Consider the following 26,217-nt stretch of genomic DNA (forward strand, 5'->3'; position numbering starts at 1 on the left):
GATGATGACGGTCCCCAAGGCTCCCTGGGGGACACAAGGGGACCCTGCACTCCCCAGCACCGAGTACCTGCCTGAACCAAGGGGAAAACGGGCAGGCACCCTCAGAGGAAATGTCATAAAAGCAGAGGGGTAGCACTTCTATTTAAGAATAAAAAAAAGCATAGTAAAGACTCAATCAACGGAGGAAATCTTTATACTTATGCACAGCTTTCCCTCCTTCAAGGCATATATCATACAGAATGAGAAGAAGGAGAAAAACACAATTAAAACCTTCCTATGACTCTTGCTTCCCCACACACCCCGATTTGTTTATTTTTGGAGATTATTACTACAGCAATTACACTTAAGAATTCAGGAACAGAGGCCACTGGTTTATTATCACTAGCAAACGGCAAGCTATTTCTCTGCCCTGTTTATCTGATTGATTCCCAACATCTTTCTGGCACACAATCTATCAGTTTATCTCTCCCACTTCATCACAGTCACTTCTGGCAGCTAAATACAAGATCCAAATCCAGTGTTACACAGACATACGACACAGTAAACCTGTGTAACACCGCAACTCGGCAAACAGCTGCCCCTAAGGCTAGGCAGAAATGGGATCTTGGTTTCTAGTCAATATTCTGTCAAAAGCAGGGTGGGAGGGAGAGGTTTAGCAGCAGCAAGGAACGGTGCCGCTAAGTTTTCGCTCCTTCCCCGCGCCGGTGGCAGGACACGTTCACTGTCTTGCCTTGCCGCTCCAGCACGATGCGCAGGGCAAACTGCAGAGGCCAAACCAGGACACCATGCAATGGCACCAGGCATCCTGGGCATCTTCGGGATGCCTTCCCAGCCCGAACTTCGGCACCAAGACTGCTACTGAGCTACCTCAGCTCCCAGGAGTCTTGGTCAGCGCATCCGATCACATCAGCCCACAAAGCTCTTATTCTTTACGATGGGAGACCACCACAGCAACATGATTAGTCAATGCTGACATCCTTCCAAATGGCAGTGCCATTGCTGCCTTTGACTTTCTCGGCTGGACTAAGAGCACCATGGTGTCCTGGATGCATTTGGCCAAACGCTCAGGAAAGTGCCTTCCTCCCTACGACAGCACCCGACCGGCTGGAGAGCTCTGCTTTGTCATCGAGACAAAGTTCCTACAGAACTAAGAGACAGGACGTTTTCAGCAGGACTTGTTTCCCCAAATCCAGGGACTGGCAGACTACAGAGCACCACTAAGAGCGTGTGTCTGTTCTGGCTAGAGCAGGGTGTGTTTATTAGGCAGGTTCCTACTGCTGTAGGTGGGAGATGAGCAGGAGTTTGGTGGACAGGACCACGCTCCTTCTGGCAAGGCAGCGTTTACATGGTGGCTGCGAAGGGACCGACCTGTGTGCCATTCAGTGAACCCTGCTGTTTGCTGGGGCTCCTCTCCTCCACGTACAGACCTCCTGTCCCCAGACCAAGCTCACTGAGGAGCCACCAGCAGAGCAGCCCTCAGCTGAGGCCATCACCGCTCTGCCGGCCTCGGGGCTGCAGCGAAAGGCCCTTCCAACGCAGCGGCCACGGCAAGCGTGGGGACAGCGCCGGGGAGCGCAGGGGGAAGGAGACGAGGCGAGGAGGAAATAAAACATTAATATATAAAAAAAGGCAGGGACAAGAGGTAAATTAGGAAATAGAAATAAAAGCTGCGAAGCATCTTATTACATCTAAATAGTGTACATCTTAACGCTAAAGTTATAAATCATGCTAACAATGGTTACTAAAATAAAAGTGAATGTAGCCAGAGGCTACCACTGAAAAAGTCAGTCTAGACCTGCCTCGCTGCCTTTGGTCTTTAAGGATTTGATTAGTTTTTCCGCTTTCTAGTTCACAGTCTTGCATTCAGCCCATGCTCCAGAGCCAGCAAGGGCTCAGGATACAGAATGAATGATAAATTCATTTACTGAGTAAAATAACAGTGTTTTCTCAGCACAAGACTTAAAACACTTCCTGGCTTGCAATATTTCATTAAGCTTGGTGATTCTGGTTAAAATTTATTAGTCAAAACAGAAAACTCTCATCAGACCCCATATATTCCATTAAGAGTGATATATGGTGTCTCCCACTGTCTAATTATTAACTAGGAAGTGTAAGTAAATCACTATCAGCATTAAGCCATGATGTGTGAAGACACAGTTTGGGTTAGGCAATTTCAGCATCAAAACGCTCGGATTTCAAACATACCCTCTCTTGCTCTTCTTCCCTCACCTCCTCACATCTTCCCTGCAGTGATAAGCGCAAGACACATAGGCCAGGAAGAGAACCTGGAAACGCTCCTACTCCCCTCTGCGTTTTGGGCACGTTTCCTGGAAACGGGAAATATTTCGCGGCGCAGGAGAACTTGCAATGAGCAACTGCAAACGAGAGAGCAAAGCGAGACACGCGCGGCGTGTCGGGAGGCTGGGGGAGCTGCAGGAGCAGCGAGGGCTCCGCCGCCTCCGCGAGCGCCGAGGCCACCGCGTGCCAGCCCGTTCACCTCGCAGCCGCTCCTCGGCCGAGGAGATGCACGCAAAGTGCATTGCACAAAATTAGAGGGATTTAGAAACGCCATCGGGGTGTTGTTCAAGGATAATAGAGATTCACTTCTCATTTTAGAGGTCAATTTTCATTTTAGAGGTGAGGTCTCATTTTCATGCACTAGCTATCAGTGTCTCTAATACTCCAGTTGCTGACCTTTTCTGATTTGCAGACCCCGAAGAATTTCCAGTTGAGACAAAGGCCTCCCTCGAGCTGATAGAAGCCTCCTGACAAAAGCCTCGCTTTTCCTCGCCCTCCCAGACTGATTCAAATCAGTGCACTGCAGAGGTTGATTGATAGTACATCACAGCAAAGACTTTCGTTGACAAAGCTTAGAAATGTAATTGGGGCAAAAGAAATACTTTTGCTCTGTTGTTCCTAGAGCCTTCAGTAAAGCCAGGCAAGGCTGGGGTCATTGCTGCTGCGGTGCCTCGAAGCCTCCCGCGGCACCGGGCAGGCGGCGCCGCTGCCCTTGAATTCACAAGTCGGGATGTGGAGAGGGGAGGAAGCGGCACCGTTAACAGCAAACAAGGTGCTGATAAAGCTCCTTTGGAAACAATGCAAATGCAGCACCTCGTGCACCGTCTGCCACCTCGGGCTGCTGCTGAAAGCAAGAGAGACTCAATTATGCTGCATTCCTAAATAACGAGAAGAAAGGTGAAAGCTTCAGCTTTGCGTTTACCAACAGCCGCTCACCTTTACAAGAAGGTTTTGTCACTCCTTGGCTAAAAGGAAACATTACTCAGTTTATTAGCAAGGAACTCTAAATACTTGCAGATGGCTTGCTAGACCTTTCCAGCAGAATGTGGATTTGTTACTACAGAGAGTAAACAAGCAACCCCCGTGGCTCAAGGTCTCCTCACTCTGCCCACTGCCTTTTACCGAGAAACCCTTTCAAAAACTCAGGCAAATTACCTTTGTCCTGCCCGAGAGAGGCACAACATCACGTCACACTTGAAAAAGGTGTTATTCTTAAATCATCTTTTAGCAATTGAAAAAAAAAACAGTTGTGTTTTTAACTAAATCACTCTGGGAAACAAAAAGAGAGAAACTGAGCAGGACGTGCCGAGTTCAAGTAAAGAAATAAGAATACGACCACCAACTGCTTGTCCTCTTTCCTGGTGAGATCGCACCACCACTCCACTTTCTGAGCAGGAAGCTGACAAACCCGCTTGCTTATTAATGTGATTTGAACACTCGCTAATTTATATTTTCCACTCCTTTATTCTTTGGTAAGTCACATTAGTTTTTCCTTCTTTTTTCACACTTATACACTATATAATTATTAAAAACCGTAAATTATGAAAATTCTGGACCTATTTCAAGAGTTTTTCAGCATACCTTTGACACTGCACTCTGCCTGGAGGAAGGAAGAACCAGGATGTTTGCTTCCCTCTCTCAAGCTCCCTCAATAGAGACACAACACAGTCTAGACTTCTAGCAACATCACAGAAAATTTCACTATAGCTCATGTGTTATTTTAAAAATCACCTTGAAATCTTCTTTATGCTCAACTTTCTGTAATCTATTTCTAACGGAAATATCTAAACAGCAGGATGAAACCATTGAACTCTCTTTTTGAAAATATTTTATGAAAATTCAGTTTTATACAAAATAGGCATTGACTTGCTTGTTTTCTAATAACCCGTTAAAAGAAGTTTCAAATCAAGCTTTAAAATGTGTTATTAACCATCCACCCCATTTGAAAGATACATGCCTGTGATAAAGAGTATTGTATTGCCATTAACCTATGGGATGGTTCGAGACATCTCTTATTCACACAAAACTCTAAATGCATCTAATTAAAGCCACAAGATCAGCTGTCCATATTAATCACTCACCAGTTTAATTAAGGTAAACCAGCTTGTCAGAAAGCCAGTCTTCTCTCTATTCTTCACCATTATCGACTTTTAATAGTTCACTGGATTAGTAATTACTTGTTTATGGCATTATCAGATACCTTGGAGAGAAAAAACACAGTATGTGCCCAGGAACTGCTTCAGACCTACTCTTCCTAGCACAGGAGGATGTACTTACCCCATCCAATTAAGTTTCTTAAAAAGCCAACTGATGTAGTTAGACATACGTACAACCCAGAAGAAAAATAAATAGCTACAAGTATCTTCACACGAGATTCAGAGTTGGAAGTTCGTTCTGTGGTCACTCTGATTCGAGCAGGACTGCTGGGCAACCAATGATGTTATAAAACTGTCCAGAACTCCCGCTTGCTTTGGAGCACCTCTGTCGCACAGAGGGTGCAGGCACCACGCCGATTCTCAAAGTCCCAAGTCCAAAAATCAAAGTGTTCTTTGCATCAAATCCTCTGCTAAAACAACTGTGGTGTAGATCAGAACCGGAGCAGCCAGTCCCTTGCTACTTAAACGTGCCCACCTGTAGAGCGCGTCTCTCCTGCGGCACCCGGCTGCACGGGGCCTTCCTCGCACGTCCCTCACCCTCCTCGACTCAGATTTGTTTCTGGAAGTCGCGGCACAAACAAGATCGACGATTGCAAGTCTTTATAAATACAAAACAGCTGAAATCGGAGGAAGGAGGGAGCAGAAGTGCAGGAAAGAAATAAAAAAAGAGAGATTATGCATATTCTTAATTCTCCTTAGGCATACCTGCTGCCACCAATGATGAACATTTGTTCTGGGAAGAGCTGCTACCAACGGATCGCTTAGCATATGAACGCTAACCTAATTCTTGTTGGAAATAAACCAATTTCAACTCTCTCCTTTACTAGAGGAGTATTTCAACCTAATAATAAAATCTCCAGTGTAGCATGTCAGACCAGCAGCTCTCTGGTTGCAGGCTGGAATTTTAAGTCTTAATGCTGCAATACCGGCTGTAATGAATTCACGTAAATACGACTTCTAAAAATAAAAAGTCTTTTTCTTCCCTTAAAAGCATGTATGAACCAGGGTTTAGAGGAAAAGGAAATGGAGTCTAGCATCTCACTGCTGTCAGTAACGAGGATCTCTTGAAACCACTAAACTATTCCCATCTAGTGGAACCTAAATAAAAACCTGTTTCACTTGCATTATTCAGCTCAGCTTTATATTGCCATTTAATATGGGTCATCACAATAAAAATTATAACTGCTTATAAAACAACTGAGGAATATGAGAAAAGGCAAAGTGGGATGAACAGAGCAGAGTTCAATCCTGAATCTTCTTAAAATTCCACCTGTGCTACATGGTGAATTCCATCAACACTAAGAGCTGCCTGTATACCCAGTAAAGCCTGTTTACACGCAGAAAGAAAACAGACTCATTAAAGACTTTTGGATATAAACTGTAACAAAATAGGAATGTTATTCTTTTTCTTGTCACAACTTGTACACTTTCAGCAGGTCATGGTCATATTTGGTTGCTCAATTTCCTTTCAAAAATACATAAAGTTGGGTTTTCACATCCTTCTTTATCAGAATTTTCACATTTACCAAATCCTAAACAGCCATCAACATAAACTAATTATTACAAAATGCTATTTAGAAAAATGAAAAGTGACTCAAAAAAAAAAAGATCTGGATCTAAATTTAAATACAAAGAGAAAAGTACCTATTGAAACGTATCCACACACTTTGCAATAAGTGTTGCACACAGAGGTCAGAGTTTCTGAGCAACCTCAGCTCTGATAATCAGAGCTGTTGCTGCTCGTTACTTCTGAAGAGCCAGTTCCCTTTGTGCATTTTATTTATGTATGTGCACACACACACCCCACGCACAAAAGAGCTGCACAGTTATGACCCATCTGAAGGGAAACACATTGGCTGCATTGTCAGCGCTCCATTGTAATGCGCTCTCCCCGCGCTGAATGCAATGTTCAGCTCCAGCTTACCACCCTGACAAATAAAGGAAAGCACTTTATGAAACCAATTTAATTGGGAGGTGACAGAAAACATACAGCCATTTTCTTTAGCCTTATCGCTGAATTGGCCGCGGCTCCAATCTCTGCCAAATCCCACTCAAGAGCAGAAATTAAGCAGGTCAGCGGCACAGGTGCCGCGCCGTGTCTGTCAAGGGGCTGGCATCCCCACAATTACTCGCACACAATGAAGCGGTAATCTTCACAGATCATCTCTCCCAAGAAGCATATTGGGGACGGGAGGAGAGGAGAAGGGTGGAAGGGAGGGAGGGAGATATATATATATATATATATATAAATGAAAAAAAAAAGGAGAGAGGAAAAAAAAAGGAAAATGAATGTGTAGCTGCCTCGCGGCTCAGCAGATGTCTGTGCGTGATGTACGAGGCTAGGATAAGCTGTCGTAGCCCGCTGCCAAGCAGTGGTAAGTGATTAAAGCCTCCACCAGGCTAAGCACCATATTTAGAGTCTATGGGGTGTCGAGAGCTGCACCCATTCCTTGCTGTGCTGCCAGATGTTGTCGGCTGGTCGTGCTCCTATTCACAGCGCGCGGGTGGCAGCAGTTGGTACCGCAAGGAATGCAATCTGGAGCGCTTCCGCACACGCCGTACATTAAACCAGTGTCACCCATCACTCACCTCTGCAGAATGCTGAAACAACTCCAATTTGCTGCCACTTCCCTCTTGGGAAATGGCCAAGATTCAGTTGTGCCTGGCAGACCCATTTGTTTTACTCAGGTGATTCTCTTTTCTCAATGACCTCTATTAGTTTAAGTTTTAATTTAGATTAACCCTAGCACCCCAATTAACCAGTGAGGGGAAAAGCTAAGCTGTGACTAGTCATAACTCTGAAATCAGAATTTATCGAAGTTAAAGTTATTAGTAGGGAAAAAGGGCCATCCATCTCTTGTTACTTTTCTTGTAAAAAATCTAGCATTTCATGGCCAATAAGTACCTCACAGCACAGATCCAAGGACTGTCAATCACAGCTGTTTCTCCTTGAACATTTCACTGTTTTATTAAAATGACTTAATTTGCTCTCTGTCCTCACAGTCCACTAAGACCTCAAAGCTGGATCCACCTGGACCACAAATTTCACCTCCATATTATCTCACTGCTGCGTCAGATTTAACCTCATCCACTACTGCTGCCAAGGAGAAATGCACTCCCACCTCCCTTCTAAGGGCTACGTGGATGAACCCACCACGCTCGCTTGCTCCAGCAATGCTTCCCAGCAATACTAACAGAGAAGCTCTTACAGTAAACACAGGGACCTGACGAGGAGGTAGCCTGGAATACATTCCCACCTCTGAAGCAGGATGCCTTGAGCAGACCCCTCCGCAGCTTAAACGTTCAATTTGTCTTTAGCACAATCCCAATTCTGCATTTGATGAGGGCTACTGTAAAAATTTCTTTGGACTTCAACAGTGGTAGGGTTGGAAGAGTGTTGAAAACTTACCTGGGGAGGAAAAAAAGGTACCTACAGGGATTTCAGGTGTTAAGCCAAATAACTGAGTTTTGTTGGCCAGAGAAAGTTAGAGATTTAGAAGCTGACCACATTAACTCTGTAAGTATCAAAAACAAAGTGGAGCCATAGTTCCAACACCCATCTACTGTCACCTACCTGGTGGTAAAAGTCATCATCATCAAATATCTCCTCGTCTATGTCCTTCAGGTGCCTGTTGGAATCCGTCTGCGGGAGGACTTCCTAGGAGCACAGAGACAACACTGAGCGCTTGCACGCGCACGTTTCCATCCCTAATCCTGATGACATTGCGTGTAGCAGTTACAAACACCCAGCGATCTGAACAACTAGAGAACAACTCCCATCATAACAGGCTTTTAAAGACTAGGAAGACACTTAAAGGCAAGGCAGAAAACCTGCCAGTGCCAATATAGATTTACGATTCTTTTACCAGGAAATTAATAGGAGTGTAAAAAGTCTTTTTGTCAAAGTATTAGAGTCATTTTATTAATGTAATGGCAAAAATAGGCATCTTGCAAGTGCATAATTCTATATGATCTCCCAGAATCGAGTGTTTATTCATTCTTAAATACTAAATTAATAGCAGACATACACTGCAGGGTAGATACAGTATGATCTTAGAAGTGACTTTCTATGCCAATGACTCTCAGCTCCAGAGTAAAGACAAAGCACCAAGTACCAAGAGCACCAAGCCTGTCACTGGCACAGGTGATACTGCAAACACACACACACACACAGTGTTTCACATCATCTTCTTATCCATTACATTATAAGAACAAACACTCACTCATCTCCTTCATAAATCTCTCACAAACAAGAATATCAGCAGCTAAAGGCTCAAACTAATTGATCTGCAGAGTTTTACTGCTTCTAAAGGATCAGTTATATAAACAAAACACCCTTACCGAATTTTCTGGCAAAGATTCAGGGACTGGATGAGATTCCTGTTCTTGCTTTCCAAGCACTTTATATACTGATCGCTTGGTCTGTGTCCGCCGTAGTAATCTCTCTTTGTCCATCATAACATGATCAATCTGAGTCAAGATTGAACGCTCAAAGGCACCGAAACCCTGCAACAACATTAACTAGTGTCAGATAATGCAGAAAGCTTTTCCTCAAGGCAGCAATGTTCCTCTATCTTTCCATGTCAGTGGATAAGCAGACAGCATCCCAAAAGGAGGGGAATTGGGGTTTGTTGCAGGGATTTTGTTTTGTGTTTTGTTTCACCCTCCTCTCCCAATTTGAGGCAACCTCAGGCCTGGCTTAATAAAGTGCCTTTGCTGTCTTGGTTCAGCTAAACTTCCCAATGACTAATAATAAATTCACACGTGTTAGCAGAGCCTGGATCTTAGGCTGGAATGATTACCCATCGAATTAAAATGCACACTTTGGTGAGGAGGAAGACTACAAAAGTCTCCAGTTCTGTTATAAAACACAAGCAGCTTGTTGATCAGCAGCGGTGACATTTTCAAAGAGCTGTCCTGCTCCTGCAGGGTGGCTGAGCTGAGACAGCTAGCTGGGAGAACACCACTGCTACCCAAAAGGGCAGGAAAAAAAAAGAAAAAAAAACTCTGAAAACAACTTGCCATTGAGAGGTTTTTTTTGTTGCCCTTCAAAAGAAAGGGGAACAACTTAAGCCTTTGAAATTTGAGGGCTGCTTCTTTGCAAATTCTTTAAGATCAGAATAAAGCATGTGCATTTAATTCTTACTGTTGTAATTCTGGGCTTAACATGGAACATCCATGAGCGAATACTTCTGTCCCACAAATTTCTGCTAATTGAGAAGTATGTCAGCACACATGAACTTGCCTTTCCCATTTTGCCCGATGCCAACTTTGTCTTCTCATGCCACTTCTGCAAGATGTTGTTCCGATATGTTCTGAAGTCAGCAAAGCGCTTGGCCATAAATTCTGGGTAGTCTTCCATCTTGAGCTTTCGTTTGGGGACGTCCCTCTTCTTCTTCTGAACCTCATCCACTTTCTCTTCATCGCTACTGCTGAGGATTTCATCTTCACTACAACAAAAATACACATACTGAGCACCCTGCATCTCTCTGAGGCAACACGCAGAGTTCTTAGCTGCTCCTCCACTGGAGCTCATGCTCCTTCCACCCCATGGTGGTACTTATGTGGAAACCCCCCTAGCTCAGCCCCTCCTTTGCTCTCAGAAACGGACTGAAAAGGGGAGTAACAAAATGGACTTTCCATTCAGGCAGGAGGGCTTCCAAAGGCCATTTATCCAGCGTTTGTCACCCAGATGCAGCAGCAGCCCAGAGAACAGCAGAGAGTGAGCACGGTCAGGAAGGCTGCACATTTTCCTGTTTAAAAGAGCTGGAGACCAAAGGACCTGGAAAGGTCTTGCCTTATTTTGTATTCACCTCTCAATTTTGGATTGCTTTCCGTCTACCAGATGCCTGGTGCCCGGGTATTGATAAAGCAGCTCATCTTGAAGCTCCACTAATGTCCTCAGCAACGCCTCCAGGGCTTTGTAACCTGCAGAACAGAGACACCAGTGAGTTCAACGCTGACACGGGCCGTTGGTGCAGACCCGGCTTTGCAGTGTGCAGCTCCTCCTCTCGAGCCTGCATTTCTGCCACAGCTGCTGCAGGTCTCATTAAATGCTTTTTCTAACCAGTTAAAGACGTTGGTTTAACTTCAGATTGACCTATAAGTGGCACTGTCAAACAGCAGCATTCCGAGGAAGAACACTTCTTCAGGAAAGAGGGGGGACCTGCCTGGCCGCCCCTCGGGACGGTACCGATCCAACGCTCCATCGACAAACATCCAGGCTACAGCTCCCGAAGGATCAGCATAGGAAGCTGCAAGCCGTGCGTGCACAGGGGACAGAGGACACGTGCGTATGACAACAACCTTTTTGCTGACTAGTTCACTTCTCTCTTGTGCTAAACTCGGCCACGGTGGCCGGCTCCTGAGCAAGAGCGTGAATCAGCACAAGGAAACGTGTCCACATCCAGCCCATGCAAAGCGGCCTCTCACTTTTCTCTCTTGATCATAATGTGCACGGTATAGGGAGCAGGAGGAGGGAGGGCAAGCAGCAAAACTGAGCTCCTGCAGGGCTCTGACTATTGCTGCTTTCTATGCCGCTGTGCTCACCACGCAGGAGGGATAAGAAATTAGACTGTAAGTAAAATTAAGTGTAGCAAGATCTGAATTGTGGGGGAAACTTAAAACAACGACCTGGCAGGGCTAATGAGAGGATTCTGAGCGGAACAGCAGAACTGCAGGCTCAGGGGTTCTTAGAAAGGGGGAACTCCCATCCTCAAGATTACCAATATGGCACTCAAAAAATAAAGCGAGGAAAAGACTGGGCTGAAGGGGTGCCCAGGAAGGATGAAGACATGGTGTAGGCATTAGTTTTTGGAATTTCAGGAAGAACAGCATTTGCTTTTGAGGGTATTTGCAGACACGGGTCCTGAAGGTAGGTCTGATGCTGTGCACCCAAAAGCTTTCACAGGTGATGATTTTCTGCACACATGTAGATGCACAGATGTCCACTTGATTTTTTTTTCTACCTGTTTTTCTTTCTTTTTTTTTAATGGGGGACATAGAGATCATGGCTAGAGCGAGCAGCAAATCTTCATCAGCAGACAAAGGCAGTGCAAGCAGAAATCAGCCCAGAGGTCTCAATCTCTCACATGTTGCCGCTGTGATATTGCTCAGTTGTCACCATCTTCAGATAAATTATGGCCTGACCTCAGTAACAGCAATGTCAAGGAGAAGACACTTTAAGATTTTTGTTGCAGATCAGCAGTTGGACTTATCCTCCCCCCGTCCACGGTTCATTATAGATACACTGACAGCTGTTCTATATAAACCCATTAACGGATTAGGCTTGCCATACTTGTAAAACAGCCGTGTGCCAGCATCAAAACAATTCGAGGAGACAAACAGACAAAAGCCCTTAAAAACGGCATTTGTGGTACACGCCTGAAGCGAGGGCATCGTTTGCAAGAGGCTGTGCCCCCCGCGCCAGCCTTGGCAGCGCCCGCGCCGTGGCCACGCGGCCCCGGGGCCCATGGGCTGCTTATTTGCTCCCCGCGGCCACCGCGGCCCGGGCAGTTTGGTCCTGCCAATTACACCCGGAGGAGCACTCCAGCCTTCCGGGGGCGCAGGCAGGGAATAAAGGCAGGCGAGGGGATCCGGAGCCCAGCAGAAGTGGGGATGGGAAGCAATTCCATTTGGAGTGGAGGGGATGGAGAGGGCAGGGAAGACAATGTCCGTGTGTCTAACCAGGTGGGAGGGCTAATTATTCCAGGCACTGGCTTCATCATGAGCCTCTTACAGCTGGGTAATTTCCATGCTTTCAATTCTTGCGCATTTAACAGCATTATTGGATGGGATTCTCACTGCTGCTGTTGGGTGCTTAACTGTGCTGTAAACTCAACTTCCAAACCAAGCGTCACCCTCCCCTGCCTGCTCCCCCAGCCCTGCCCTATCCATTTCACACGTAATCCAAGACGGACGTTTTCTTCCCGCTCTCCTATCTCCATCTCCAGGGGGTCCCATCTCCTCCCAGCTCCCTGCACAGACAGAAAGCAGCCCGAGTCACAGCCCGAGCAAGGGCCCCGGGCAGAGCCTGCCCTCACCACTCCTGCCCCTTCTCCCCTCTCCCTGCTGGCGATTCTGCTGCATCTTCCACAGAATCTGCCCGCAATCCATGCAGCAAGTTTTCTACCCTACGTTTATCAGTGTCACAGCTCACGTTCTTAACATCTGCCCTTGCACTGGGCCATAAACCATCTGTGAGGAAAACCCCCCAAGCTGCCCCTGTGCTCGGGAGTTATTTGCACGTGCCCCACGTTGTGTTTTTGGAGGACGGGTGGCCCAGCACCTCCTTAAGATCAGACTCTGTTTGGGCATTTCAATACAAGCAACTAAAACGCCCAAACCAACCGCTCGCTCTGTGCGTAGGAGAGGAAACCAACCCCAGGACAGCGCGGCCCTGCCTTCCAGCAGCTCCAAACCTGCCATCGGGAAAGGAAAAAGGACAGGGAGCAGAGGGGTGTGCGGCAGCCACCGGGAGCGACGCAACCTCAAAAGGGACGCGGAGCATCCGCGGCGAGACGCTGACCGGTACCAGTCACTCCCGAGAGCCACGGGAGCCCCTTGGTTCTGACAGAGGAGTGAGAAAGTTGTTCCCGATCCGGCAGACAGCGTATCAATCCACCAGGAAAGCTGGGAGCCGCTATCAGTAAATCAAAGTGTGCCTCTCCCTTAACACTCTCTCATACGTTCTCATTTTATACATCCCTTCACCCAGTCAGAAAGTAGCCCTGGAGTATTTAGCTCCATTCAGGGATGGCGCTGCCATGTATCAAAGTGTCAGGAGACCCACCAGAGATGAAATCTGTCCTACTGCTCTCAAACCACAAAAATCAATTTAGTCAATGCCGGTTCTTACCGACGAACCGGTTCCCCTCTGCATGGCTCATGGGCAACCAGCCCCACCAGCCTGACCAGCCACCTGGGCCACCGCCGAGACCCCAGCGTCGCCCATCCCTGGAAATCCAGCATAGAATCACAGAATGCTTAAGGTTGGAAGGGACCTCTAGAGATCACCTAGTCCAACCCCCTGCACAGCAGGGTCACCTAGAGCACGTGGCACAGGACTGTGTCCAAGCGGGTTTTGAAGATCTCCAGAGGAGACTCCACAACCTCTCTGGGCAGCCTGTTCCAGTGCTCTGGCACCCTCACTGTCAAGAAATTTTTCCTTAAGTTCCTGTGGAACTTTTGGTGCTTCAGTTTGTGGTCGTTTCCTCTAGTCCTATCAGTGGCCACCAGTGAAAAGAGGCCGGCCCCATCCTCCTCACTGCCTCCCTTGAGGTATTTATATACACTGATTAGATCCCCTCTCAGCCTTCTCTTCTCCAGGCTGAACAGGCCCAGCTCCCTCAGCCTCTCCTCATAGAACAGATGTTCCAGGCCCCTGATCATCCTCGTAGCCCTGCGCTGGACTCTCTCCAGCAGCTCCACATCCCTCTTGTCCTGTGGAGCCCAGAACTGGACACAATACTGCAGATGCGGCCTCACCAGGGCTGAGTAGAGGGGCAGGATCCCCTCCCTCGACCTGCTGGAGACGCTCTGCTTAATGCACCCCAGGATCCCATTGGCCTCCTTGGCCAGGAGGGCAACTGCTGCCTCATGGTCACCTTGTTGTCCACCACGACGCCCAGGTCCCTCTCTGCAGAGCATCTCCCCAGCGAGGCACCTTCCCACACAGGAGAACATCGGCACTCTTCTGCACGCCCTCTGAAAACGGGGCCTCCTTCCCTCTTCCCGAGCGGCCGCGGACGGCAGCAGCTGGTGGGTCACAGCAGGAGCAGCCTCACGCGGAGACGCTCGGGGTCAAAGGGAAAACGCAGGTGCCCCAAGGCCAGATTTTCAGAGGTATTTGGAGAGAAACGGCCGCTGGGATTCCCAAACCCGCTCCATGGGATTCCCAAACCCCCTGCCTGCCCACAGCGCTCCGACGCAGCCCGTCCTCACAATGCCGATTCCCAGGCAGGGAATCATCCAAACTGGGGCCAAACTCCCAGGGCTTCACTCCATCCCCTGCAGAAGGAAAAACAGCATTTGGAAACTTAAAGGTAAAACACAGCCTGGGAGCAGTTGTGGTGGAAACAGCCCGGAATGGGGCCATCGGCAGCGAGACTGCGGCCACCCCGGGGCTCTGGGCGCTAGGGACAGTGGATGGCGTGTGCTGTGCCTCAGTGAGATTTTCCCTGTTTCACAAGATTCTATATCTGTATCACCAGCACTTGTGGAAGACACAAAAGCTTCCCAAAGAAACACCTTATTCCCATGTGTCACAGTGGTACGGGGAGGAAGCAGGGAGCTCTCCCGGGAGAAACGACGCAGTCCAAGCAGGTTATTTCCCCGTGCCGGGTCGAGGTCCCTGTGCGGCCTCGGACACGCGCGAACGGCACCACGTGCAACCTCGAACCTACGCTGGGGATTAACCACTTTTCCTCAATTAAATGGCAGGCTGTGGCATCGTGGGGACGCTGCTGGAGCGCAGGCTTCTCATTCTCCCCAGCTCCGCAGCCGCGGAAAAGCCGGAGCGACGCCTGTGCCGAGCGGCCACCCAGCGCCGGAGAGACCCCGCGCGGCATCCAACGCTCCCGGCACCTTAGACCAACAAAAACGGGCAGAGAAACCAAACCTCTTCCCATTTTAATAGCTCTGCATAATGAAAATTATCTTCACCGGGGCCACGTATTGACCTGAACGCCCAGATGAGGAGCGGAAATTCTCGCTCCTCTGCAGCGGCCCTGGGACAGGAGTTAAACTGCAGGTCACAATGACACTCGATACGCTGGCCCCAGAACAATACTCCTCATTCACATCCACCAGCCAGCCACTTGCACTAGTCATCCCCAGCAATTAATCCCCCAAGAAACACGTTTGATTAAATCTTTTCAAGCAAATCCTTTGCTTTGCTTTTGTTAGTTCACTTCTTGTCAACATCTATTAAAATATGCCTTTAATTCTCCCACAATCTTAAAAAACACCGATTCCACTGTCTTCAACTTTAATCAACTGTATGGCCGGCATTTTTCATTTCATAATAATGTGCTGTTTGGAATTCAAGAGGCAGGCTCAACATCAATCATTCGGCAAGAATTTTTCCACTGCAATAAATATGCAAATGAGGAAAGCCAGTCAGTCGTATTTCAGGCCCGACTTGCTAGTGTTTTAAAAAAGACACAAATTTATTAATTGCCGTTGGCCAGCGGAATCCTATTACTTTGGGCATTGATTACAAAGCTGTGTGAGTGATTATTGTGCAACTCGCAGGCTATCCAGGCATGAGGAAAAATTATTAAAGCAAGGCAGAGATTATCAACTCAGAATAACAATAAGCCTTAACATTTTAGGCCTCTAACTTCTCCAACAAAGAATTACGCCAGAGCTCCACTGTATCATAATTCTGAAGTCTGTCGGTATTACTTTTGGAGCTTGTTCTCCATTTCCAGCAGCAGAACAACGTTCCCCGCCAGGGAACGGCAGGGGAAATTCCTCGGGGCAGCACACGCCGGCACGAAGCTTTCGGACGGCCGCTCTTTTATTATTCCCACTTCTGTTATTCCCCCCTTGCGCTACCAGGAGGCCGGGGATCCTCCCGCCTGCACCCCCTTGTCTCAGCCCCCAAATCCAAGCGCTAAAACAAAAGCTGCAGGCGAGCGTGCAAACGGGAGCAGCCTTGGCTAAATTACAGGCTAGTTACAATCCCTTTGGCAGCAGCGGCTGACCTGATTTTTTCCAAGGTGCTGTACCTACGTACATGTTTCTAATGGACTTCAGTCGAATCCCATCACAAAGCACTTGTAAATCTGCCCAGGTTGTTTCGGGAAATCGTGTGAGTAACACCTTCCCAAAACACCTGGTTTCTGGAATTTTATCAAAGGAGAGCAGGAAAAAGGCCTGCTTTTCTGCTGGTTGCAAGGACAAGGCCTGTGCCACACCAAAGGCCCAATCTGCTGGTTCCTTTGGGATGCAAATGATGCAAAAGGCTGGTGCAGGGGTGAAAATTTTGTTCCTTTTGCACAATGGAGCCCAAGCCGCAAAACCTCTTTCACGTAAGCGGTTCAAGTGACTTCCACCGAGTTACCCAATGGACTCAAATTAGCCCTTTCACTCCAAAAAGGAAGGGCAAGATGAGACAGAGATGAGTTTGCTAAAAGTAAAGAAACTAAATAGATGGAACAATGGAATAAAAGGCTTGGGATTCAAGGATTTTATTAGTGGGAATTGGGGGAGGGGGGAAGCAGAGCAGGGAGAGAAAGGGAAACACTTTCATGAAGTTCATGCTCTGCTGATTTGCCTCAACCATCATCTTTCGAATCAGCCCAAACCAGGGAGCGGATGGGGCTTGTAAAAATGAGATTTTATAGAAACTGATGTTTTACATTACTGTGAATGCAAAGGAGCTGACACCATGTGTCGCAGCCTCTGCCTGGCAGAAATCCCCAAGTACACATGCGAGAAAGGAAAGAAGAAATGTGCAATCCCATAGTTATCTTAATATTAAGGCCAGAAGGGGACATTAGCCCATCTAGACTGACCTCCCCATACAATACCAGGCCATTAATTACATTTATCATGACAAGCAGCGAGTTTCCATCTCAAGGTAACCAATTGCCAATTAATTCGAGTTAGCTGACATTTGCACATGCTTGTCTGGATGCTTTGCAAGCCTTTGTTTCCCTGCATCTTGTTTGCGGAGTACACAGACCAACACGAACCAGTATTTAGCTAAACTTGATTTAATTAGCTATTAATTATCTTCGGAAACTCAAGTGTGGGCAGATCTATTTGATGCGCCTGAAGTCTGGTGTAATCCCATGATCTGGAGGGCAGATATATCAGGTCAACAACTAAGTGCTTTTCTACTATTTCTTGCACTAGAATTTATGACAGCTTTAAAATAAACCTCAACAGCATCCAACACATCCAGCTATGAAGATAACCTATAAAACGGGAGCATTTCAATTTTAACACATCTGTGCAAGAAAGAAAGACAAAAAAATCTGCTCTAGAAGACTAAATAACCACAGGCTAACAGCCTTGACAATCAGAGCAGAAGGGCAAGTGTCTTTCTGGGGAAAAAATAATAATAATAAAAGCCTCAAACTTCATAATAAACAAATATCCTGTGCTTTGCCAGTATCTCCCACAGGGGATTTCTGAGCACTCCACGGACGCAACGACAGGCCACAAAATACCTGCCCCACTTCTCCCACGGCCCAACTCTGCGATCGGGTTAGCAGACACAAAACCTGCCCACCTCAGCGCCCAAACTGTCCCTCTGGGGGAGGTTTCTCCCTCCCCATCTCTTCCTCCTCGGCACACGCAGAGCTGCCCGCGAGCGCGGCCCTCCACACCTCGGAGCTCTCCTCCCCAGCTCTCCAAGGAGCACTGCAACGCCATTTACAGAAAACGGGCCCATCCACTCACTCACTTCAGCCCAGTGAAAAGTCTCCTCTGATGTCAACAGGCTTTGGCTCAGTCCAGAATATTCCTTAGATCGGAGAGGAAAGGTGGAATCTGGGGACACCTGTATCCACATCCCTTTAGACCAAATTCCACACGGCAAGAACTGACAAGCACAAAGCTTTTTGCATTCATAAAGTGTCTAGACTAATACAAAATCAATCCAAAAGAACTACCAGTTTTAAGGGGGCTAGATTTGATCACAATAATTTACTCTCGGGTTTGATACCCAGGTCTGCTGACACACACTTGTGCAGGGATCCCAGTAAAGTCTTCGAAACAAACAAGAGTATTTTTAGGTCTATAATTCTGCCTAGCACCAATTAACCCTGTAACTGCTGTAATGCCCCCGGACACCAGGCACTCGCTCTGTGCCACAGTTCCCCACGCACAGTGACACCCGTCCCTGCACGAAAGCACCGGAATCTCCAGCTGTACATACGGATACGCTGCCGTTGTACAAGTGACCCCTGAACGGAGACGGTAACAGAAGAATGACTGGAATTATTGGCAGCTGATTCCCGTAGGCTCCTCTGAAAAACTCCGAGCCTGTATCAATAAAACACATTTCATGTGACAGCTTTTCGCTAACTAGATGTGCAAAATGAACCAAACGGAGCCAAGGAGAGAGGCAGAGGGCAACGTGTTAGACGGAGAGGAGGGGAGGAAGCGTCCCCAGGGCAGCATCCCCTGATGGGGAGCGGAACGGGCTCTCCAGCAGCTCACACACGTCCCGGCTCGTCCAAAGCACCTCGCTGTCCAAGCAGCTTCCCGGGACACAGCTTACCTCAGTGTCACGGATAACATTTGTGTTCTAAGGATCATGGATAACAGGACTCAGCAAAAATCCTTACTGAAAATGTGCTAAGAAAATAAAGACACACGCTTAGCAGAGAATAACCAGAATCTTTTTCTGGGATTCTTAACCATTTCCTCAAGAGCCCCGTCCTCAAACGTGCTGTTTAGTCATAGGCGATGAGGACTCGTCACAGGAGCTGTTATCCAGCCTGGATGCCCGGATCCTCGTGGCTCCGGAGGGGAGGAAAGCCCCTTCCCAGCCCCTTCCCAACGCACCCACAAACCTCCAGCCCACGCAGAGCCTCCCCTCACACAGCCCCAGCGCCCGGGCTGCGTCACCCGTTCCTCTTTGGAAAGAACAGTCGGCATCTCCCTCCCTGCACAAGCAGCACCAAACACCCAGCCCTGGGCACTTCCAGTGCAAAGTTTTCCAAGTGCACCTTTTAACACTATTTTTCAGTCAGATGTAATTAAATAGCAACCGTTGGCTAGCTGAGACATGTAATACCTTAAGGGAGTACATAATCAATGTGTAACTGTGCAATCCAGCAACTGACTCTGGCTATAGTAAGACTATGAACAGCCAGTTGCATCCTGCAAACTTTACAGGGATTTCACACTCATCTTTGTGTGAACGAGCCCAGTGCAACAACTCTTCAGAAGATATTTTAATGGGAAAAGACGCAGATTTCACCGGAATTGGGAACACACTGTACAATTCTGCATCTCGCAGCAGCAGGCAAGGCACTGTGCTCAGAAGCTCAGGCCACTGCTAGGCAGCACTCACTGGTGTGGCTGCATTAATATGTTAATCACCCCGGCAGGTTTGGGGATAATGGCCTTGCACGCGCAGGAGAATCTCATTTCAGCTGGTTCACTTTATTCAGGTTGATTTTCTTATCGATCACAAACCTTTGCATAACTTCTCCATAGCCCTACGAAGGGTAAACAATAGTTAACATTTGCCATCCCCACTTGTGTTCCTTGAGGGAGCAGATCCGTTCTTACAGCGCCGACCACCTGCACAGCGAGAAGCACCGGCGAGAACAAAGAACAGGCAGCATCAAAGGGAGAGCCCTGGATGCTGCACGCCTTCCTCTTACCCAGGGCTGTTATTTTCTACCTTTCTTCACAACAGTTTATCTCGAGGATATGCTGAAGAGCACAAACACAGGATTCCAGTATCTCCTCCTAATCCACTGACAGACAGTTTCAAAACACAGAAGCAAAAATTCAACTGGTAGTTTACATTTTATGGACTAGCAAAGACTTAGAAAGTGTATGTGAAACCATACACAAGCACTTGCTCTTTTGAACTCTTGTAACTTCCATCAACATTTTGCCTTGGTAAGAGCCTCACCTGGATTTCTATATGCTTTACTCCTCATCTCTAAAGACGGAAAATAACACTTTATACTATTTAAAAGCTGTAATTTTCAGCACTTTTTGTGAAGCATGAAGTATCACTGTCCAACTACTGGTCTCTGGCACATTCCCAGCTGAATATTTTTAACCAAGGTCGTAAGGGGAAAGTAAAACAGCAAGAACAGAGCTACAAGACAATTTAGGAATCCCAGCTATACACCAGCATACACCAGCGCATACACCAGCTTCTAGCCCTTCTTGATCAACAGATATTACTCCTTAAAGCTCCCTGCTCCCCAAATTAGTTGCATTTTCCTTTTTTCCTTTCTTTTTTGGTCACTGAATCAAGAGTTATCATAATAAACTCGAACCTTGAAACTGCTTAATTCCTCATCCTGGATGCTGGGCACTAATGTTGCCTCCACCTCTTCTTCTGCTCTTTCTTGCCCTTGAGGTTTTTTTTTGTGGAATTGCCATGAGCTCCACCTCTCATCCTCCGCTCCCCCGCCAAGATACACAGAAACACGAATGGCAGCGTGCAGGCTGTGCAGGGACACAGCACAGAAACTTGCACCTTTCACTCCTTTTCTATGTAAATAATGCAAGGATCCTGCGGGAACATGCCAGGGATTGGAATTTTTAATTAATGGGTCTCTTTAATGTGCAAATCAGGAGCAGATTGCAAATTCTGACTCGCATTGATTATGAAAAACATTAATTGAACGTGCAAGACCCCAAACAGAGGCAACATCTCAAGCCCTGCACTAGACTAGAAGATACGGTGCAAGAGAATACAAATGTATCTTGGAGGAACAGACCACTCCAGGCAACAGAACCTGCGAGATGGGAACGGTGGGAGTTCATGTGTACAGTGCATTGAACATTAAGCACTTGCCCTGTATTCAGAGCGTGGCCACTGTAATTTCGGTATTAAAAGACCACTCAGACTTTCTCCATGGATGCAAAACAGGAATAAACATGCGCTCCATGACCACAGTTTGGTCACCAATTTGTATGTAAAAAGGATGACATTAAAAAAAAAATCTGGAATATAATTAAAGATTAAAAAAAAAAGAAAAAAAGAAAAAGTAAGACAGTGCAAACAAAGCAATGCTGTCTCTTTAAACAGAAATTCATCCTATATAAATTATGGCCATAAACTTTTCCTGCAGTGCAGCCTAATTAATTCTTGTTCTATACACAAAGGGAAATGCTGGGTGACAAATGGGTGTGAAGCCTGAAAGCTGCCAGGTCTGCAAAACATTTTCTACTTCAATTTATAAGCAATTTTGCAGTAAATCATCCACCAGAACCTGAGATCTCAGGAATGCAAGATTGTCCAAGGCATGTTATATCTTTTTAAATATTTTTTTCATAAAAAATTAAAAAATAATAAATTAAACACTTGAGTTTTTGTAACCTCCAATCTCAGAATTTGGGGAACTTGCATGACCTTACCATTTTTGCTCAGATTTGGCTATAAAACCTCAACTGTCCATCACGTTGCTGTCAACTCTGTAACACCATTTATGCTCGATCCTTTTGGGAACTGCCAAACCACCACTAGCTGCAGGAACAGAAAGTTGTCACGTATGGGAGGTACCAAAGAAGCAGAGACAAGGAAGGACTGTTTCCCACTTCAGAACATCCACTCTTCTTGTTAACGTGCAACAAAAGTTTCTTGAGCAATTGAAGTATTTAGGATAAACTACCAAAACCTTCTGGAGTGACTTTCAAAGAGACGCCCAGGGTTCAAAGGAAGCAAGAGCCCTCTGTGCCTGCCCACCTTCAAGGGGCTACCATTTAAATCAGGAGTTTGAATTTGAGGACCAACTGCTATGTGCAAACAAACCAAATCGTTTCCTCCTACTCAAGGAGGACCATGAAAACCTGCCCAGTTTAAACCACGTGGAAGTGTTCATTTATTTTGCAGAGCTGAAAAGATGCGCCGAAGCTTCCTAGAAGCAGAGTATGATCCAGTCCAGAACAGTGTCAGGATCATAATAATCCCAATTTCTAAAGCACGTAATGCAGAGTGGAACGGTCTCAACACTCACTATACGTAAAGTCCTGTCTTCAGCTCACAGTGACTCGTTAAATCTCTAAACCCTCCGGTGTACAATCCTCAGTTTTCTTCACTGGGGAGCGAGATCTCCTCCAAAAGCTGATAACACAACAGGGTTGACAATTCAAGAGCACAGAACTGTGCACCAGCCCGCTAGATCTTCATTTAAAATCAAATAAAAGGCTTGTTTTTGAAGAAGCCACTAAACCACTCCATCAGCTGAAAACTAGGACCATATTGGAAGTTGATTTATAAAAGTGAAGTGGCCCTCATAAATCAAGCTTGACTCAAGGTTCATCAACTCAAGAAACAGCTTTAAATACATTATGACATATACTCTAGAAAGGACTTAATTTCACCTACTGAACTGACAGGTCACATCCATGATATCTTGACAGAAGCCCCTTGAACGAAGGAGCAGCTCTGCTGGGATCATGCATCCTTCTCACAAGGCCCAAGGCAGCAAAGAGAGAGAAACGGGTATTGCCTAACACCAAGTACGTTCCTAGTCTTTCATGAGCCCTTCTTGTATGATGTTTATTCCTCATTTCATGCTTGGTGTTTTGTAGCTTCTGGAAAGAGCATCTTTGCATGGCAGTGAGAGATGGCTGCATCGGACAATAGTACCGCTCACCAAAAATGAGTATTTATGGTAACCTATTTGCCATGCAGACTGCACTAAGAAAAAGGAAATTTAAATTTGGTCTGACAGAGAATATCAGAAAACAGTGAATGAGTGCAGTGGTATCAGAATGTTCCTAAATTCATGACTTCTAGGAATAATCCACTCCTGCATAGATCCAACTACCTCAGCTCAGACAGCTCCACATCAAAACGTCCATCGTCTGTCAGGCTAAGCTTTTCCTCTGCAAACCTCACTCAGATCCCTCCAGCTCTATCTCCTTGCTGTCTTCACACATTAAATACACCAACACGCATCAGCAGGAACATCAGAGTACGCCACTGCAACACTTCCTGCCCAGATTATGAAACGAAGATGGAGAAGGAAATCACGGAGCAGTTATTAACCATGGATTTCCCTTTTACGTTATGGGCAACTGAAAGATTAACCTCTCTGCTGTACAGTGTACTGTTTTATACTCCATGTTCTTGGATGTATTTTGCTTATGGGAAATATCAAAATGTCAACCATTGTTTCCGTTAAAGGTCTTTAATGATATTGCATTTTAGACCTGTAATGAAACACGGTGCTTGGTGCAGTTCGTAATGCATCTCATTAAGTACATTAATAACATGCATTTCACTGAAAGGTCATCTTAGTATTGTTGGGAGTTTGCCTTTTTTTTCCTTAATCACTTTGTTTAAAGCAGTAGAGGTAACTTTAAAGTATCTCACCTACTGTAACTCCAGCTAAGCTGATTAGCTACTGTGTGCAGACAAGGTGTGAGCCATAAGCAGGGAGTCAGAAGTTGGTGTAGAGGCAAGACTCAGGTCAGGTTTAATTATGGAGAAAGTTTCTAACTTTCTAGGCCAAAATTTCACAATGTGAAGGTATCACTGCAGCTCAAACTGGAACACCATAAGGCCGAACAGACACAATCAGCACCAAACCAGGCAGTTCAGATCACATTTCTGTCCCTTTGCATGCAAGGCTGTACACACGATGACAGTGTTTCATACTAACTGGGTGAACAAGAGGGAGCTTCTCCAGACCCTTCAAGATATCACAGAGTGTTTCCCTAGAGAGCTGAAATGCTCTGGAAAGCAAGCAGCCAAGTCCTTCAAGGATGAGAAAGAAGAAATGTACATGAAAGGAACAGCACCAAGCTGGCAAACCAGACATTTGATCTGCCTATTTACCTTTACTTGAGCACCATTACAGAAATTAAATAGATCCATAACTCACTGAGGTTGAGGGCTTTGTACTTATTAGCTGTAGTGTGCATATTGTATTTGTTGTATTGGAGAATCTACTACACGCCTCCTCAGGTCAATATCACTACTACTGTTCCTAAAAAATAAACAGATGAAAGAGCTCCTAGCTGAACGGATACTTGCTGATGATCTGACAGCACAACATAAAGGATAAAATGGGTCACCAACACATATCGACTAAACACGCCTATGTGGATGATAGGTGGCACTGTCTGTAGAATACAAAAGCCTTTTTGTTTTGTATTTATAAAGGACCTAATTAATGATTAAAGCAATACAAACCAACAATAAAAATTGATGCTACGGAAGTCAAACTCCTCACTTTCCCATTAATGCTTCTCCATGTAGCAACATTTTGGCTACAGTAGAGTTTATCCAAAGAAAAAATACTAAAGAATTGTTACCGTTCTTGACAGCATCGTCAAATTCTTGTCCACCTTCCTTTTGAAAGGCTGGGTAAGTATCTGGCTGAGGAAGCCTGTTAGCTGTCAGGAGGACTTTCTGCATCTTGATTCTCCCTTCCAAAAGACATCCTGCACATGGAGGTTTGTAGTCTAATGAGACAGATTGGAACTGTGTTCTGGAAGGAAGCAGGAGTACCAGCCTCACTACACAGTACGACAGTGTAGGAATCCCCAGTTCCCACCAAAGCTACAAGTAAATTTGGTACTGTGTCAGTTAAACCAGTGAATAAAAGTATTTCATAATAGCTAAATTTTCTACCAGCAGTGACAACAGTTTGCATAGCACAGCTGGCAGAAGATTTACAAATAACTAAAGGTGCTGTAGCTTACATTTGCAGGGAGCCAACAACATGTTATGCTGAAGTGGTTCCTACCGTGGTCAGATGTTCTGCTGTTAGGAAGGCAAAAGTAACATCAGAATACAAGCAAGCTTGTACAAACCTAACTGGTTCTTCACAGCTTTTCCCTTCTCTACTTCTTCAGCCACTTGTCTTTTTGAGAATGTCATCACCCCTCCATCATCTTCACTCTCTTTGGTATCTTTTAAATCATCATGGTTTTCATTCTCGTGTTCCTCCTCATCACTTGCTTCTTCCATGCTGGCATCATCTTCATCTTCCCCTTCACTGCTTCCTACATCATCCATCCCCTCTGTAAATTTCTCAAAGTCTGTGATGTTCTGGGAGCTGAACTTTGGTGCCTTGACCTTGGCAGACACATCTTCTTTCTCTTCACCTTCTTCCAAATCATCTTCCTGGTCACTGCCAGCACTGCTGGGTTCCTCCTTTGCTTTACTGCCTAAGCTGCCCTCATCTTCCAAATCTTCACTGCCGTTGGACCATTCATCTAATGCTTCTTCAGCTGATAATTAAGAGAGAACAATGTAATTTAAATACCAGCAACAACTGTCACTCTGCAATATGTATCAACAAACAGGTACTGGCCTGGGCTACTGCAGCTCCAAGCTCTGTTTTAAGTGCTCATCTGGGCATGATGTTACTTTTTGCTTTGGCCAATAGAAACTAATGGAAACACGAGGCCACATCCACAAAGAGATTTCAGACCACATTTTCAATTTAGTGCAGCTGTTTATTCCCCGTAACAGGGATCTAATGTTTCTCATCTCATTTCAGATAGCACTAACTCAGTGTAAGGTGCTAACATTAGATTTGAAGCAGTCTTGTGAGAAGGGAAAAGAAATGTCATTTCTTACCAGATCCTTCTTCAGACAGAGCATCTCCCCAGAGCTCTTCCTGCAAGGCTTTGCGAGATGTGGCTTTTCCTATGTACCTTTTATCAGCTTCCAGGAGAGAGACTGCAGCTTTTTTCCGTATATTGCCAACAGGCAAAATGTCATCTGCAGTTTCATCCTCAAATTTGTCAATCACTTTAGCAACTGTAGCTGTGGAGAGGGAAAAAAAAAAAAGGGTCTAAACGAAACTGAATTTCAAACTAGAAGAACTAACTGCAAAGAGCAGCCATCTTCTCCAAGGAAAACTCTCCTCCCGCTCTGCAAATACAAACGTGCAGCAAAGGCAAGCTGGATGGCAACAGAGCTTCTCGTAGCACTTTGGGATCCAGAGCGAGCACACTTCTTGCCCTGGTGAAGCAAAACCAGCACACTAATTCTACGTGATGAGAAGAAAGGTTGTTGGGCAACCAAAGGCAGTGCGAACGCCTCAAAGCTGGGCTTTGTTTAGGTCAACACCGGACCTGTCTAGAAACT

At 46.1% G+C, this 26,217-nt stretch overlaps 1 protein-coding gene across 1 annotated transcript in view; it reads right to left on the reverse strand.

The window, feature by feature from the left end:
* AATF (apoptosis antagonizing transcription factor) overlaps positions 1–26,217 on the reverse strand; it is a 39,274-nt gene that overhangs the window by 11,957 nt on the left and 1,100 nt on the right. The window contains 7 exon segments of the mRNA XM_088535794.1: positions 8,029–8,112; positions 8,796–8,960; positions 9,700–9,904; positions 10,268–10,382; positions 24,432–24,560; positions 24,915–25,352; positions 25,705–25,893. Of these exon segments, the coding sequence (XP_088391920.1) occupies positions 8,029–8,112; positions 8,796–8,960; positions 9,700–9,904; positions 10,268–10,382; positions 24,432–24,560; positions 24,915–25,352; positions 25,705–25,893 (1,325 nt within the window).

This window comes from Tinamus guttatus, unplaced genomic scaffold, assembly GCF_059628265.1.
Source record: "Tinamus guttatus ecotype Peru unplaced genomic scaffold, ASM5962826v1 Tinamus_guttatus_pri_ptg000043l, whole genome shotgun sequence".
Classification (NCBI taxonomy): domain Eukaryota; kingdom Metazoa; phylum Chordata; class Aves; order Tinamiformes; family Tinamidae; genus Tinamus; species Tinamus guttatus.